The following is a 16875-nucleotide window of genomic DNA, read 5'->3' as shown; positions in this document are numbered from 1 at the left end:
CCGCCGTGTCTACTCACATCTGGAAAGCAAGAACACGTCTGGCTTCCCCACAAGGACCGTGGCTGCCCAGCCGCCTGTGGGTGCCGGGGGGCAGATCCCTACAGAGGAAGGAGCTGTGACAGGAGTGCACTATAAAGCCGGGACCGGGGGTGGCCGTCGAGTGTCTCTTCAGCTGTGTCTGCTTCCCTACAGCGGCGGGGCCGGGCAGCTCAGGGCGGCTCCCAGAGGCGCACCCAGGCTCGGCTGGGCGGCCGCGGGCGGAGGAGGGGCCGCCGCCTCTTTAAACTTGCCGTGAGGGCCGGGCCGCCCCGCCCGGGGCAGCGGGGTCCGCTCGGGCGCCCCCCCCGCACCCCGGCACCGCTCCCCTCAGCTGCGGCCCGGGCGGGCGGGTCCCTCCCGCATGGAGGGCGGCGGGGTGGCGGGGCCCGGCCGCTGGCTGTGAGGGGGCCCCGCCGTGCCCCGCGGGGGGAGCCGGGCAGCGCCGCCGCCGCCTCCCGCCCGCCTCATCCCGCCTCCCGCCCGCCATGGCCGCCCGCGGAGCCGAGCAGCGCCGAGCCGAGCGCCGCGGCAGTGCCGGGGTCTGGCCGCTGCCTGGCAGCGCCCCGTGAGTGGGGACAGCGGGCGGCGTGTCCCTGCGCTCGGTCCTGCCCCCCGTCCTCCTCCCGGAGCGGCGATGAGCGAGACCCGCGCCGGGGGAGTCGCCGCCTAGACCGGCAGCCAGGATGGTGCCCCTGCAGCCCCTGCCCCTCGTCGTGGTCCAGGGCGTCCTCCAGCTCGTAAGTCTCTATCCCCGCGGCCCCCGACTCTCACGGGGGGCTTGGGGGACACCGGTGCTTTCCGCCGGGGAGCGCGGCGGGCGCGGTCCCCTCTGGAGCCCGGTTCCGAGCAGACCCCCCCAGACCTGCCTCCCACGGCCCCTAATATATTCTTGGTTTTCTCTTTATTTTTCCTTCCTTTCCTTCTTAAAAAAAAAAAAAAAAAAAAAAAAATCTTATTTTATTTTAATTAAGCGGGTTTGCTTCTGTTCGCCCCGTTTTGGGATGCGGGACATTCTCGTGCCCGAGCACTGCGCGGCCCCGGGGCCGGGATGCGCTGGGAGCCGCAGCGGCGCGGGATAATACCGCGGGCAGGGATGGGAGGGATGTGCGTGTGCCGAGCATCGCCGAGACTGCCCGCTCCCGAAAAGTTTTCTGCTGGCCTCAAGCGCCTTTTTTTTCGTGTGCAAGACATAGCTGGGTGTGCAGGTAGAGTCACCTGCGCTCGGGATGCTCCCCGGTTACTTTCGGCTTGCTGCAGCGCACCCCAGGCGTTTCCTTAGTTTTTATCAGAAACTATGGGACTTGCTGGTGTTATGCTGAGAATATTCCTCTGCATGCGGTGGGGGAATGCGGGGACTGACGTGGTGGCAAGGTGAGATGCAGACTGCGAAATTCGGAGATCTAAAGGGAGGGAGGCAAGGCAAGGTGCGTGGCTGGAGACGGGCGAGGAGCTCAACTTCTCCTACGCCAGCACAATGCCTCTCGTTCGTGGGGCACTGATGGTAGGAGACAAATGGATTGATGCTCGTGTTCATGAGGCGGGAGAGATCAAAAAGAGAAAAAAACGTATTTGCAAAAGAGTTTGGCCATCTTCACTTTTATTTCGAAAAGACATTTTAACTGCGCTTGCTGTTTTGAGGGGAGTTTTGGTGTTACTCTCATAAATACCTTTGCTGCAAAAGTTATGCCTTTCTTCTCCAGCTGCCTTGGAAGCGAAAGTTTGTCACGAAGTAGTCAATAGGGAGTGTGTAATAAACCTTGAAGGGATTAAACACCCTCCTTTAAGAACTGGAGTCTAGTATTACAGCGTGAGGTGATTGATTAGTTTTTGAGGAAGCTTATGTCAAATTCTAATCCGGTTTTGGATTGTGCTTGTCGTGTAATGTTTTTTGCTCCAGCACTTTATCATAGCAATGAAGTAGCGAGCTGCAGCCCTGCGATAAGGCGCACATTTCTTTCACACTCTCATCCTTTTGGACAATAAAAGGCTGTTTACATTCTTCAGATTCTTGCAGCCCCGTTTCCAACTAAACAACGCGCAGGGGTGAGAGATGGGAAAGGAGAGCAGCAAATGGATTACAAAGTTGCTGAGCAGAAGGGAACTAAATAAAAACTCCTTCCTCACACCTACAACCTCTCTCACTCACTCGCACCCTCCTTTTATCTTCTTCTCTCTCTCTTTTTTTTCTTTTTTTTTTTTTTTTTTTAGAGCTATCAAAGGGATCAATTGAAACTTGTACCATCAGGGATCGGATTTGTTATGCAACGTTTTATGGATGATGTTGGGAAGTTGCTTGCTGTAGTTTTACATGCTGTGAGTGAAGGCTGACTGAAAGAAGCAAAGTTGCTGCCTTGAATCAAACAAAAATCATAAATAGCCACTGCAGGTTCTCAGGTGAACGTGGCACTCAGCTCACCCAGAAGGATTCATTTTTTTCTGCATTCTTTAGATACAAACCAACAAGGCTTTGGAGTAAATTAGTTTTATAGTTTATATAAGTTAGTTTAAATGATAAAGTAAAATGAGAATGTGTGAGATTTTTGAGGCATTTTAGGTGTACCTTTTAATGCTAACCTACTACTGAAAAGTTGTGTAAATGCATTTTGGCATGGTCTTGCCAGAATATCTAGTTAAAGTTACAGCTTATTATAAACTAAGAAATATTTGATGTTTGTGGTAATGCACTGAATGCAAGTCTGTGCTATTCTTTGTTCTCTGGCCAGAATTTGGAGGTACTGGTGGCTTCCTGGAATCTGATTAGCAGGTTTAGAAATGAGGCATTGGTTATTACTGATTCTTGACTTTTTCTTTTTTTTTTAATCAAAAATCAATATGGATAATATTAATACTACAGTGAAGGCTCAGCATTTCAGCCAAGAAAAAAAAAATCCCAGATTTCAGTGTTGCAATACAGCAGCATTTTAGTAAGCCAGAAATGCTACCATCAAACCCTTCCTGATGGGACAATCTAATTTTTTATAAAATCAGAGGTATTGGAATGGGAAATATTTTGGCACTGCATTTCAGTGAAGAGAGAAGTGCTTTTTATTTTAATACATTGAACTTCAAATGCTTGCCTTTCAAATACTGAAGTGTGCTGTCTACTTACCTGCTTCTTAAAGATGTATAAATTAGGATGAAATCCATATGAAACCTCACAAATTTGAGGAGATTATGTCAGAGTGTCTCACTGAATTTCTGAAAGCAATGTTAGTGATTCTTTGTATGTTGTATCTAATGTTCAGTCAGAAGTTCATGTTTAGTACTTTTAATACAGCATAGATGTATTTTTGTAGGATGCTTCTAGATTATTATTTTGATCATTAGATGGGGTACCAGAATGCATGCAACAATAGCACATACATATTTCCTAAAATATTTTGCATATCTAGATATATTAAGCAGTAAGGAAAGCTGCTGTTGAGTCAGGTTAAGATGCTAACTTGCTCCTGTATAAATACATTCATTTTTAAAGTCAAGTTTACCTTCTGTTGACAATATGGAGCAAAACAACAATTTGCAATGCACAGTCAATGCATGTCTGGGCTGTTATTGATAAGAAGATGAAAAATTGCTGTGTTGTGTTATCATTAATAGGTACTCTTGCTTTACTATTAATTTTCAGTAAGCTTTTCCAATTGTCACATAATTGCTGAATGCCCTGTTAGTTATCTTTTCAGAAGTAATGGAGTTCTACATGTTGAGAATTGAAGTGAGTGAAGCATTAGGATAGTGCAGTTTATAAAATGCCTGCTAGTGTTTTGTTAAGTCAGCTTTAAATACCTCTAAGGAAGGGGGGCTGCTTCTATTTCCCTGGGAATATTACTTGTCATTTAAAACAATTCTTGTTGGGAAAAAAAATAAGCTGTCACTATCCCTGTGTCTAGGCAAGGTGTAGTTACAGACACACACACTCCCAGGCAGGACCTGTGGTTCTGTAGGGTAATCAGGCACTGTAACTATTGGTTTATTCTTGCTTCTCTGTGGTCTGAAATTAAGAAAGGATCACAGCAGCATTTTCCAGTACCTATAATCAAAGTTGCTTCAGCATTCTATCAATAAACTCTATTCTAACATTAGTGTTGGGCAGAGTTGTTGCTGCATTAGAAACCTAGGAATCAATCATTTTACAAACCCTTCAATGCAGTTGATTTTTTTTTCCCCAACAGATGAGAAATAATTAGGAAAAAAAAAAAAAAAACCCAAAGGTTGTTAATTTAGGATTTTTCTCCCCAGGTTTGAAGTATAGCATTTGACAAGAGTGAAATTGAATGACAAGTTGTTTGCCTTGGAATTTCAAGGGCTGAAATTAACTATAACCAAAACAGTTTTTGACAATGAAACAAAATTTTTGCAGAGTTTTGTTGGGTTTTTTTTTTTTAACAGAATTTAAGGTTCTGCTACAACTTGAGCTGAAAGAATATTTGCTATAGTACAAGGTACCACTTCATAAGAAGAAATATCTTAGAAGCTGAGCTAAAGCTGCCTTTGCATTTAAAATAGGCGCACCCTGTGAGGTGTAGAAACACAGAGATATGTTCCTTCTGGCTACTTTAATTTTGTCTCCATAACCTTGCAAATGTGGTCCAGGTAGCATGCCCTTGCAGTGAGAATCAGAAATAGGCACCATGCAAGACTCTCAGCTCCATTTCAGAAAGGTAAATGCTTCCCTCTGGTCATCTTGAAATGCACAGATGAAATTCCATCCCCCCTTAATTTCAGGGAGAACTTTGTCATAAAATGTATTGGACCCAACCTTTCATTTGGCTTACTTTGGTAATTTCTTTTTGGTGCTGTAGGCATTGTAAGCCTATGTCTCTTTCTTGGGTAATAAAGTAATGTAGGTAACCCAAGAATTGCAGGTAATTTGCAGCTGGAGACAGATCAACAATTGCTGGTTTCAGCAGATTGGGAATTTATTATCCTGAACGAGGAGTTGTGTCTTAAGGTGGATGGAGCCAGGTTTAGTTTACATAGGAGTTTCACAAGTCAACCTGTCCTTACATCACATCTTTTGACCTAGTTCTGTGAAACTGGTAGCTGATATTTTTCAGTTTGTTTGTAGGTTGACCGGGGCACAGGAAAATTACAGATCCTGTGTAAAATCTGTACAGCAAGACTTGTTTGACTCATGTCCAGTAGGCCACAGGATACCCCAGACTTCCCCAGCACAGGGCTCATAAAATCCAAGTCTCAATCTTTCCATTTGTAACACGCAAGGAATTTTTCTGCCATTGTAAAGCACTTTGAGAGATATCAGAGCTGTGTTGTAAGTGTAACAGACAGGGAAGTGAAACGGAAAGATTGATGAAGCCCCAGTGCTAAAATAGGATGCTCTCATCACTCCCACCTTTCTGGTTTTCCTCCTGCGCTTTGGTTTCTGCAAGAAGGGAACTCAGGAATGGGAGTTGAAAGGGGGCAGCAGAAACCAGTCGCTGACCTGGACATTAAGAGCATCAGGGAAGTGCAACTCTGTCCCAGGTACACCGAATTCCTCCTGCATTGTTAAAATTTTTACCTTTAATCAACACTTTGCAAACAAAACTGTACAAGGAGAAGCAAGAGCTGCTCCACATGACACAGGAAATTTGCACTGGGGAGCCAGCAAGTTGTTTGTGGTCTGCGGGTGAGGTGTTGACCTTTATTTGGTCCAAGTGTTGAATAAGGCGTGGTAATTCTTGGGCGCTTCTGGTAAAGAGCTGCAGTAAGGGAAGATCAGTGCTACTCTGTGCTGAATGGTTTCAAGACAAAAGCTGTGATTCCATAGGTGGGGATTGCGTCTTGGTCAGAAACAGAGTGAGCTGTTCTGGTGCTCAGGGAAAGCCTGTCGCTTTGGATCTTTCACACCTACTTCTCAATGAATCAAAACCAGAGGCAGTGGCAAAAAAAGGAAGGGGGTTTTTGGGGTTTGTGCTCCGCCCTTCACAGGACAGTGCATTTGCTCTGCTAATCTGTCGTCTTGTCCTGATTTTTGCCCACGTTAACACACCACTTCACTGTAGCCGTTATAAAGCACAAACACCGGCTGTAAAATCTTCCCTAGATCATATCTTGGAGAACTGGATCAAATCTAGCAGAACTGGAAAACAGGAAGGTGAAAGTTCCCATTCACATGGCTGTTATAAATTCATCCTGAACGTGACTTCCAAACACCCTATTTTGAGGCAGCTTTGGCCTTTCACTTCGAATCTTAAATATGTTTGTTTATTTCCCCAACCCCATTCATCGTTCCCATTATGTTTCCATTTGCTCAATTTCCCACTGTGTTTGTAGCTATAGTTTGTGTAGTGTGTTTAGGTACTTAATGAATCAGAATTAAAGAAAATAAGGGGCAGACCTGCTAGGCAGTTTTAGCTTCCAGCAGAGCATCACTACTGTGTATTAAGTCCACTCTGCAGGTCAGGACTTGGAAAACAATGCTAATTCCTTTCCTGTAGGGAATCTCTTTGCGGGCTGGAGTTCTGTGTCGGCTGGAAGCTCAGTTGCACCTAACAAAGAGATTCAAGGAAAAAAGTTAGGAGTGGGGAGGAAATGAACAGCTATGAAGTTGGGTCAGCAGTTAAGACCGAGTTGTTTTGTCTTTGCAGCAGGGATTTCAGTGCTGGTGTGATGCTCTGCTCTCCCTGGAATGGCTTACTGTAAATATAGAATTGGAACGAGTGATTATAATTTAAGGTAGATTTAAAGAGCTGTAAGAGCTGTAGTTCTTGAGATAGGTTTTCTCTTTGTTCCAAATGACTGGTAGTAATAGAAGCTATTACTAGCTGGGAAGTGAAAATGAAAGAATAGGGAGAAATAAAAAAATAAAGCGAAGAATCTAATGTCTCTAAAATCAGGTTTTATGTGCATTGGGGCCAATTATGGTTATTGTATCATTACAGTGCAGATTTGAGGCTACTCCAAAAGCCCTCATTCTGCTTCTCCAGATCCAGCATGTTTGGTTTATGTTTATGATCAGTTGCGAATTTCTTGACCTTTTAGTACTTGTTTTAGGTGATGACCAGATATTTCTAATATCATCAATCACCACTATAAACACAACCTTAATTTCATCTTACTTCACCCATTATCTAGGAAAATAAAACACTGTGCATAGAAGTGCTTCTGTATTTGTTCTGCTATTAAGTAGATTTAAGAGGTTTTAATGGAGAAGGAGCTGGCTGTGCTTGAGGCTGACCTGGGGGGAAAAACGCCCTGGGACTTTGCTGAGGGAATAAGAGGTGCATATGAGAGAGAAAGATGATGAATGTAAAAGAGCCCTGTGGGCAGGTGGAGTGAGCCTGAGAAGTTACTGCAGGATGAGAAGGACTGACAGACTGACAGTAACCAGGAATATTCCCACAATAGCAGAGAGCGTGTGAAACCCAGGAGGGTGAAATATGGGACCTTGAAGTTTTTTGTCCTTTAATGCTGCCTGTTTCTCTTTTCCTTCAAGCACTTGCTGGTTGATTCTGTTGTTCATAACATGTGTTTACAAAGTTGGAGTTCCTGTTCCCAGTGGGAATTTCAGGGTCTCATTGCCAGTGGTTTGTTCTCAATCCCGTAGCTGTAGCTGTTACTAGTGAGTGTATTTCTCTGCCATTGGGAGTCTAAACCCAGACAAGGTGTTCCCAAGTTGAATTTTCTCCTTACTCCAGGCAATTGGGTGGTTCCTAGAAGAAAACCTATGAAATTGTACTACAGGAATAGGCACATAACTAACGTTATAATGCAATGTAATGTTCATGGCACTTTACAGTCAAGATGTGTTACATGTTTGTCATCATTGTTTTGGGAAACCAAAGAAACAAAATCGAGCCTAGAGGAAAATTTCTTAATCTTCACCCCAGTAGACCAGAAGAATATTCTGCATACCGACTCTCTCCTTCCCTGGCCCATCTCGGTACAAAGGCAAAGAGCTGCTGAATCTGATCTTAGCTCGCTGACAACAGGAGCATTTTTGGAGTGACATAACGTGGATCAAGGCAGGAATGAAGCCCAGTCCTTCAGTTTCTGGACCAACAGAAACTGTGTGGCAGGGAGAGGGCTAAAGCCTGTGTTGTTTTCTGCTCATTAACAAAATGCTAATCAGCTTTGTGGAAAGATTCGCAGTAGATGATGTTACTGTGGCACCACTGACTTACCGGGTGTGTTAGCCTAGGGCACTTCAAATTAGGTGATTGAAAAACATCTGACTCTTTTGAAACCAATTCAGTTTTGCCCATTGACTACTTTCAATTCTGTCACCATTTAAGGCAAGGAAAAGAGCGATGCTAACTCCTTGTGGGGCTGGGACAAATCCTGTGGTACAGCCGCTGCTGTGTGCCAGCCCCTGCTGCCTCCCTCTGCTGAGCCGCTGTGTCGATTTCCAGGCATCGAATTAGTCTTCCAGTGCTGGAAACATCCATTTTTGAGTTACTTCTGAATCAATCTGCACTGTCTTCTGTGCTGAATGACAAATCCATCAGTCTTCTTCGCATTCCCCTGGCTTGGGTCTGCTCACTGCTGTGAAGAAGTTTCTGGCCCTCCAGGGAGCTTTTCTAAGCTGCATTCTGCTGTGAGCTTGCTCCCTCTGTTTCTCTCTCCCTCCGTGCTCCATCTTCCCAAAGTTTTTTTTTCCGTGCAGAGGATGCTCAGTTCCTCTGGGAGAACCAGCAGCTTCCTTGCTTTCCTTTTCCTCCTGGAGATTGCCCCCTGATCCAAAGTACAGCAGCCCAGGAGCAGGTAGAAAGACTGCCTTTCTACTACTCACCTTCAATTTTTAAAAATTTAAGTATTTTTTAAAATATATTTTAAAACATTTTATTTAATTTTTTTTGCAGGAAACAAGTAGTTAGAGCTACCTTTCCAGAATCAATAAGTGGTCATCCGTTCACCCCTCGCTGATGGCTTCTGTCCAAGCTCTCTGGTAGCAGTTCAATCCAAAGGTTTATCAGCTTTGGGTCCTAGGTTGTATAATGTATTTCCAGAGTGTTTCCATTTCAAATTGCTCATTTTTTAACTCATTTGTCGCGATTCCAAGTCTGAGTGGATATCCACTTTTAAAGCACATGACTGGAATATGATGTGGGGATTGGTTTTTAAGGAGCAAGTTTTATAGAACTGTAGATGTTGTAGATTCTGCCCTAAGAAGCATTTGTCTCTAAAGGGCATCTTTTTCCCCTCTGTGTAGGGACGCCCTCTCCCTGTGAAGGTCATCTTGTGACAGTGAGCTGTGGTGTGTAGAACTTAGATCCAGACCAAGAGATGCAACAAACTGCATTTCTACCACGTGACCATCGTGGGGGCACAGAAGGTTTTTTGTTTCTTTATGCTTTTTCTTCTTCCCTCTAGAACCCATAATCCCAGATTTTTTTTTTTTTTTTACATCAGTTTTGGTGAAATCACAGTTAATGCATTTCCTTAAAGCTCTTAAAGAGTGGGAAAGCCATTCTCATCCATCTCACTCTTCAAGTCTCTTCTTGTTTTTCTTCTCACTAGAATTCAATGTCCTGTTCCTGGCACCAAGCTAGGATAGCTTAAAATAATACCAATGTGTTGAGTGTCTGACAGGAGAATAAATGCATTGTTGAGTTAGGACCTATTTGATTTAAATTAAATAAAATGCCTCTAAATGTAAGAATGAAAAAACATGACATACCTCATTCTCAGATCCATTTTATGGTGTTCACCCCATAATCCTTTTATTCAGACACGCGTGACATATGCGTTATCAGCAATGGGCAGCCTAACGCTGCAGTAACCAGGGAATTTAAACTCCATATTTTATTTAACAAAACCTTTTTGTGGGTGTTGGATGGGATCTGTTACTCTGCTTGCTTAGACTGAGGGTTCAGTGTTGCTGTTTTTAATACTTTATGTTGAACAATGAGGGAAGGAATGAATTTAAAGCAGCAAACTTTGTATTTATGATGACTAAGGGCACCATTCTGCAGAAATTTGCCTTCTAGTGAGTTTGCAATGTTCTTTTAATGAACAGCACAGTTATATTTTTTGTGGAATAATAAGATTAATATGGGGACAAATACAAATATAATGGTTATTGTATCTTCCTTGTGTTTTGATGGATTGGATTATCCTGTCCAGTCCAGAGTAACTACTAGATTTATTTTTAATTATTTTCAATAATGCTGGTAACTGTGAGGGAGCTGGAACTTTGTTCTGTTTAGATGTTGAAACTGTAGTCCCGATAATACAACTCAGTAGTCATTGACTGACTTGTCCCACACCAGTGATATCCTTCCATGCTTTCAGGGAGTGTTGAGATTAAACTCAGTCTGTGATCAGTTATTAATAAAGCCTGCTGAACATGTGCCCTACGTCCCTATTTCTGACTCATCCACTACAATTATTTAACAGAAATTTAATTATCCTTGGATCGTCAGCTCTGATCCAACCGAAGTGTGCAGAATGGCTGAACAGTTATTTCAGTGATGGGCAACAGCATCACAGGAAGCTTGATTTTCCTAGGAAGTGGGCTAAAATAATATTTGAAATAGAAACAAGTCTGAAAGCCAAAATATACCTCCATTGCAATCAGAAGTTCACCAGGACTTCCTGGGGTGGCCACATTTTGGTGTTTCGGGCAGACATGTAGAGGCTGCAGAAGAGCTTTTAATCTTTCCTTGGCTGTAATGGAAACACAGGCTGTTATATAATTCATTTGGTTCAGACTCCTCCTCAAAATACCTCGAAAAGGAGTGGTGATCAATTTTAGTGGGGCAAAGAAAACCTACATAAATTAAGTTGGTTTGGGTTCTTTTCCTTGTTTCTTCAATTTGAGAATAACATCTTTAATAAATGTGGTCAGGAGTTTTCTACACATGCTTCTGGAAAATTCAGTCATTAAAAGATAACACAGAGGTTATCGATATCATGACTTTGAATTAAACACCTGCAGTTTGTGTATGGTGCCAGAGAATGAAGTTCAGCCAGCTCCCCACAAAGAAGGAAAGGTCCAGAATGTGGATTGGAGGGATGCCTGCTTTCACTTGGACTAGCAGACTTTTTAAAGGTAGTTGGGTGGCTTAAGGTAGAACAGCTTTTAATGGCTAATGAATAAACAGGTGGTATCTCCATTCTCTCTGTGCAGATAAGTCGGTGCTCATCCCCTAATTAGGATGGCAGAAGGGAAAGTGAGCCTGGATGTCTCAAGACAGTATCAAATTTATCAGGAGAGACAGTATTGTACAGCAGGTGCTCAGTCCCTGCCCTCAACAGAACTGAAACCTGCTTGGATCTACCTTTTGAAAAGACACAATAGGTACAAATTTGTTCATTTGTTTTGGTGGGAGGTGGAATATATACAAATTCAGTGAGAGCAGGAAAGTGACTTTTGCTCGCCTACCTGAGGATGTTCTTGCTCCTGCAAAGAGACACTAGAAAATAAAAAGTGGTGGGAGCATCACTGCAAGCGTTTTTGTCCTCATTTTGCAACCTTAGCCAAAAGTGTGTGAAAACCGCATCCTGGATTGGATCCTTCCACAGAAATCAAGGAAGGAATGCCTGGGCTTGTGTCCTGGGAGAGCCCATACATGGATTAGAAGCTTGGGTGCTTGGTGAGGTCTGCCCTTAAACCAAAGGGAATTTACAGTCTTAAAATGTAAGGACTACTTGGGTCATGTGTCTTACTGTGTGATTTTAGAGATTATAGGTTTAGGCACCAGTTATGAAACTGGGGAGGAGCTGCATCTGCTGTCTGTCAAACTCTCCCTGCTTTTGTTGTTCTCCTTATCAGATGGATACCTGGAAAAGCTACCCAGTATCTTCCTGTGATGTAGGATTGCTGATCGTGAACACTTCCTAGTATATTTTCTTAGTGTTTTTTTTAGAAGGTCCCATGATAATTCCTAGGAAATATCACAGCTGATGGTATCATATTGTTTAGTTTTTCCTAATACTATGCACAAAGTTTTCTTAGTTCCTTCCCTTTATGCTTAGCTGTCTTCTTTTCTGTCACTCTTGAGACACTTTGTTCAGGCTGCATTATTTGCCTGTTCCTGGGGACCTTTTCCTCAAAGAACTGCAACATTAGCACTGTGAGTCACCGCAAGTTTTGCCTCTTTATTGATCTTTTCTACTGATTCTGACTGTTTGGAGTAATTTACTTTTTTTTTTTTTCTTCTTGCCTCTTTACTGTTGGTTTTCACAGAATATCTTACTGGAAAGATATGTGCTGACCCAATTTGCTTAGACAGTATCTTTTAACCCTAACACAGAAGAGTCTTGGAGATTTGGCAATTTCTCAGGTTAAGAAAATGGGCTAGATTCAGGAGGAAGGCATTATATTCTGACTAATTCTCTTGGAATATTTTTTCTACTTCAAATTGTGATGCTTTTACTGCCAAATTTTTTTTTATGGTCCTGTGATGTGCACAGGTTGGGTTTTTCCTGGACATCTGCAGCCAGCCCATGAGAATGGGACACTGTGTGTGCTCTCTGGATATTCTGAAGATGTGAACTTACGTGACTGTATTAGCACCATGCATGAGCTCACAAGCACAAGCCCAAAAAGCAGGATGAATACAGCTGGGAGGTTTTGGTCAGCTCAGAGCTCAGGGACAACATTACCAGTCTCTCCAATGAATTATTTCCATTGCAAGCTCTTCAGGGGTATCAGTGCTCTGAGTAAAATTGATGGTGTCTGAAAAGAAAAATAACAGCAGGAAATACAGATAAACAGACTGTACACCTAAATGTTTTGCTCAGTCTCTAATTTCCTATTGAAGAAATACCCCACATATTCCCAAGGGAGACGTTTCTTTGCAAGCAGTGACAACCTTTGTAGCTGTCAGTGTGTAAGAAAAGCTGTTGAAATATGCTATTAAAGAATCACATGTTCTGTTGATATAAACCTGATATTGCTTCAAATTTCCTATTACTGAAAGAAATACATTTAGAGTAGTCTGTAAAATAGTGCTTTTGCCTGGAACCACCACCTTTTCTCATATAAGTCATCATCCTTAATAGATAAGCTTTCCATTAAGAGCTGGAGAAGGTGCTAGTTTTTCTTTCAGCAGTTAGAAATAAGAACAATAAATGTGTGGGGGAAATGCACCAATTTGGTTAGGAACATCAAAGTGTGTTCCTATCTGAAATATAGACAAATCAGTTCAGAGAAGGCTCCAAGTATAGAATTATTGACCCTGGAGGATAAGATACAGAATAACCTTCCTAGGCCGTACTTAGTCAATTTTAAGTAGTGTTTGCAAGGTGAGTGGTTGAACAGTCTCATCCCCCTCAGCAAAATATTAATAGTAGATTGCATCACAGCTTTTCCTAAAAGTTTTTTTTCCCCTTTATAAATTACACTGCCGTAAAAGTATATTAATGTTCTATATATCTATTAATCTTTTGTAAGACAATATGAATACATCCAGATGATTGATGTAACTCATAAAAAGTCATAATTGTCTCTCTTTTTCTGATCTGGTTGCTAATTTTGTGATGTGGTCTCAGTTCTGGGGCCAACTGGTTGAGCCCTCTCTGTGGTGTGTCATAATCCTGGAAGCAATGAGGTCTGCACGTGCTACATCCAAGTGTAGGGTGAAAGATTAACCCAGGAGATCACAGGGTTAAAATAATTTTTAATCTTTTAAAATATAAATACAAATCTCATAAGTTAACCTTTGAGATTCAATTCTTCTTTCACATGGGGCTAATTGTATGTCTGCTCTGTGACATTTTGAAACCTACCAGGCAAGAAAATATTCTGTTTTATTCAAAATGCTTTTGAGCCATCTATTCCAGAAGTGCACTGTCCTCCTGACAACTCAAATAGGAAGCAGTCCTGGCTGTGTTGCCAAGCAAGGAAGAACATCTCATCCTGTGACATATTCAGTATGTATATGTAGGACACATCCTGGGAAGTTAGCAGGTGAACGCTGTCCTTTAAATTTACCACGCAGTACAAGTATGACTTGTGTCAAGGAATGTGTACATTAGAAACAAGGGGAAAAAATTGCTAAATTTAATTATATGCTGCCAGTCAAAGCCTATAGTTCATATAATCACCTTTGGTCCAACATCAACAACTGTCAACAATATATTTTGAAAATAACTTCTTAACGAAATCGGAAGCAAACAAGATTGTTTAAATCTTCTTTGGGAAGATTAGTTTCCAGGGGGAGTTATTCTGTTATACTGTGATTTCCAGTAACTACGTCAAATCTTTTCAGTAGTGATAGTGATTATGAGCAGTGATTCAAAGTCCATCTGTGAATTCAGTCCGCAGTCTTACAGAAGAACAGGACCCCCTTTCCTCCTGATGTCTGCTTAGAGTGTGACTCATTAACCACTGCCTTCTGAGCCTCAGGCCAGCTGCTTTTCACTCAGTCATCCCCTCATGAAGGCAGCAACATCCCAACTTGGCGGCAGAAGTGCTTAGGAGGCTGTGTCAAAAACCCAGACAAAGTAGGCGACATTCCTCTGCTCTCTCCTCATCCACAGATTTTTTTGATAAATATTTGGCAACCAGTTTAGTCAATCACAGTAAATTTAGTAAATCTGTGGTAAATCTATGCTGTTTATTCCCAGTCATCATCTTCCCCTTTCTTACCACATAGGACTTTAGAAAGGATGTGCTCCCTGATTTCCCACGGGGCTGAAGCGAGTCTGAGCAGCTGGTAATCTCCCTGATTGTTTTTAGCCTTTTTGAAAACAGTCACTGTATTTGGGGTCTTTCCTGGCTGTCAGGGCCCTCTCCCATACTTCAAAACCTTTCAAACCTGATAGTGAACAGCCCCACAATCACGTCAACTGATTCTTTGGGCACATTTGAATGACACCCAGCCATCCCTCCCTGCCATGTTTGGGTTCAGATTGCTCAGGGGACCCCAATTCCCTGCTCTCTCTGATAGTAAGAATCGCGTAGGGAATAGAATAAAACTTAAGAGGACTTGAATTAGTTGTGCAAGAGCCAAATGGATTCCTTGGAGTTCAATATGATATCACTGAGACAGGCACCGTTGGTTTTGTTTAGTAATGGATGCTAAATGATCATCAAGCCAAAATTTAAATAATCATATGCAAAGGAATAGTTTTCATTCAAAATTTTGTCTCTTAATTTAGCTAGAAGGACATGGATGGTTCACTTCATGTCTCTTTAGGAAATCTGAGCTTTACTTAGAGAGTAGGTCTTGAGTTTGGTCTTCCAATATCAACAGGGAATTGCCCCACAGAGGCAGAAGGAAATGTTCCTTGTGGACAAGGGTGCCCAGGGTGGGGCAGCAATGTGCACTTGCTTGATGACTCTGGGGTAGTGCTGTAAGAGCTGCTTCATTCCCCACCTTTCTGTACAGTTTGAATGTGGGATACTGTTCTATGTTAGCAGTGTATAAGCTTCAACAAACATTTCAAGAACAGCATTAGTGTGGGTTAGCCCCATTTTTTTTTCTGAGTAAAAACTCAAGAATGGTTTTCTTAAAATACTGATTATTAAATTCTTTTCTATGTTACATTTTAGCAGTGCCCACAGATAAAGAAATAATATATGCGTAAGGCAGACCTGGGAAGAAGATTTGTAATTCTTTGTAAGTCACATCCTTCTGAATTCACTCAGAGTTTTATGGAGAGCAAGCACAGAGGTAAAACTCCAGCCTGTTTTTCGACTCAGACTAACAACTTTTGCTCCTGCAAAAATGATTCACATTTTTGGTCTGTTAGTTTGTGTCTTACACATTGAGGGCTTGTAGAAAAATAATTTGAGATGAACCTCAAAGCAGTTACAACACCTGAAAACTTATCAAATGTAGGGATATTTTTCAGCTATGGAAAGAAATTATCATTAACCACAGTCATCGAGCGCTTGCAGTTTTCTGCCATACAGGAACTTTGTTCTCCCCTCAGTCTGTGAGCTGATGTAGTGACAAGCTGCAGAGAGATGACAGATTTTGCTAAGGATTTGGAGTCTGAACACCTGTGCAGTGTCATGCATTTAAAAATAGAATGTGACAGCAAAACACATCAACCTTCTAATGTCCAAATGGAAACCACGGGGGTTTTTTCTTCAGCTTTTATCCAGAGAAATCACTTTCAATCATCACTGGCCAAGTGAAAATACCAAGCCAAGGCTGTTTTGTTGTGGTCCAAAATAAACAGGAACAAATCAGAATGGTAAGCACAGGTGCACAGAAGATATTCAGTAATCCCCATTTCTTTCCCGTCAGTGCTGTTGTGCATCTCTGAGGGGGCAGGTTATTAATGGTCCAGAGCAATTTCTTCAGGAAACCCTCAGAGGTGGGTTAAGAGAGGGCTGCCACCAAAGCTGCTTTGCATACCTTGACTTCTGTGTGACTCACTCAACCCTCCAATGAATGTATCAGAAAAACAACCAACACTTTTTTTTTTTTTGTTTCCTATAATCTCTCTGGGAGAAAAAGAAGCATTAACCAAGGGCAAAAAGATAAAAAGAGGCTTGCTTGATTACCAGGTTGGATGTGTGCATTCTGCTCTCCTCGGGAGGAGCCTGCCTCACTGGCAGTGTTGGAAGGGAACATCTCTGCTGCCCGTCTCCCTTAATAGTATCCTTGAAATGTTAATCAAATCGAAAGCACATAATTTTTTTTTTTTTTTTTACAGAGGGAATGAGGTTTCCCAGTCTGCCAGAGCCTCTGAGCCCTCTGCCAGGCTGCTCTGCTCTGTTCTGCTCTAAGGTTGAACGTAATTCCTGGGCACACCATGGGCTTCCCAGGAACCCAATCCATCCCTTTTTTCCCATTACACAGTGCTAATGTTTCAGCAAGTGCTCTTTCTTCAGCAAAACCTTTGTTTTCCGAGATCAGATGTTTTTTCTTCATGTTGGGTGCAATAATTTTGAGAAGTGGTTTTGGCCTCTTTTCTATCGCAGTTCTATTAGCT

At 42.5% G+C, this 16875-nt stretch overlaps 1 protein-coding gene across 1 annotated transcript in view; it reads left to right on the top strand.

The window, feature by feature from the left end:
• The first annotated feature begins 510 nt into the window (after positions 1 to 510).
• The window catches only part of NXPH2 (neurexophilin 2), a 35409-nt gene continuing 19044 nt past the window's right edge, over positions 511 to 16875 (top strand). The window contains exon 1 of the mRNA XM_032114756.1: positions 511 to 776. Within this exon, the coding sequence (XP_031970647.1) occupies positions 723 to 776 (54 nt within the window). The 5' untranslated portion in view covers positions 511 to 722. The remainder of the gene's footprint in view (positions 777 to 16875) is intronic.

Source organism: Corvus moneduloides, chromosome 7 (genome assembly GCF_009650955.1).
Source record: "Corvus moneduloides isolate bCorMon1 chromosome 7, bCorMon1.pri, whole genome shotgun sequence".
Classification (NCBI taxonomy): Eukaryota; Metazoa; Chordata; class Aves; order Passeriformes; family Corvidae; genus Corvus; species Corvus moneduloides.
Note: the sequence above shows the minus strand (reverse complement) of the source record. Positions and strands in the feature narration are given on the sequence as shown.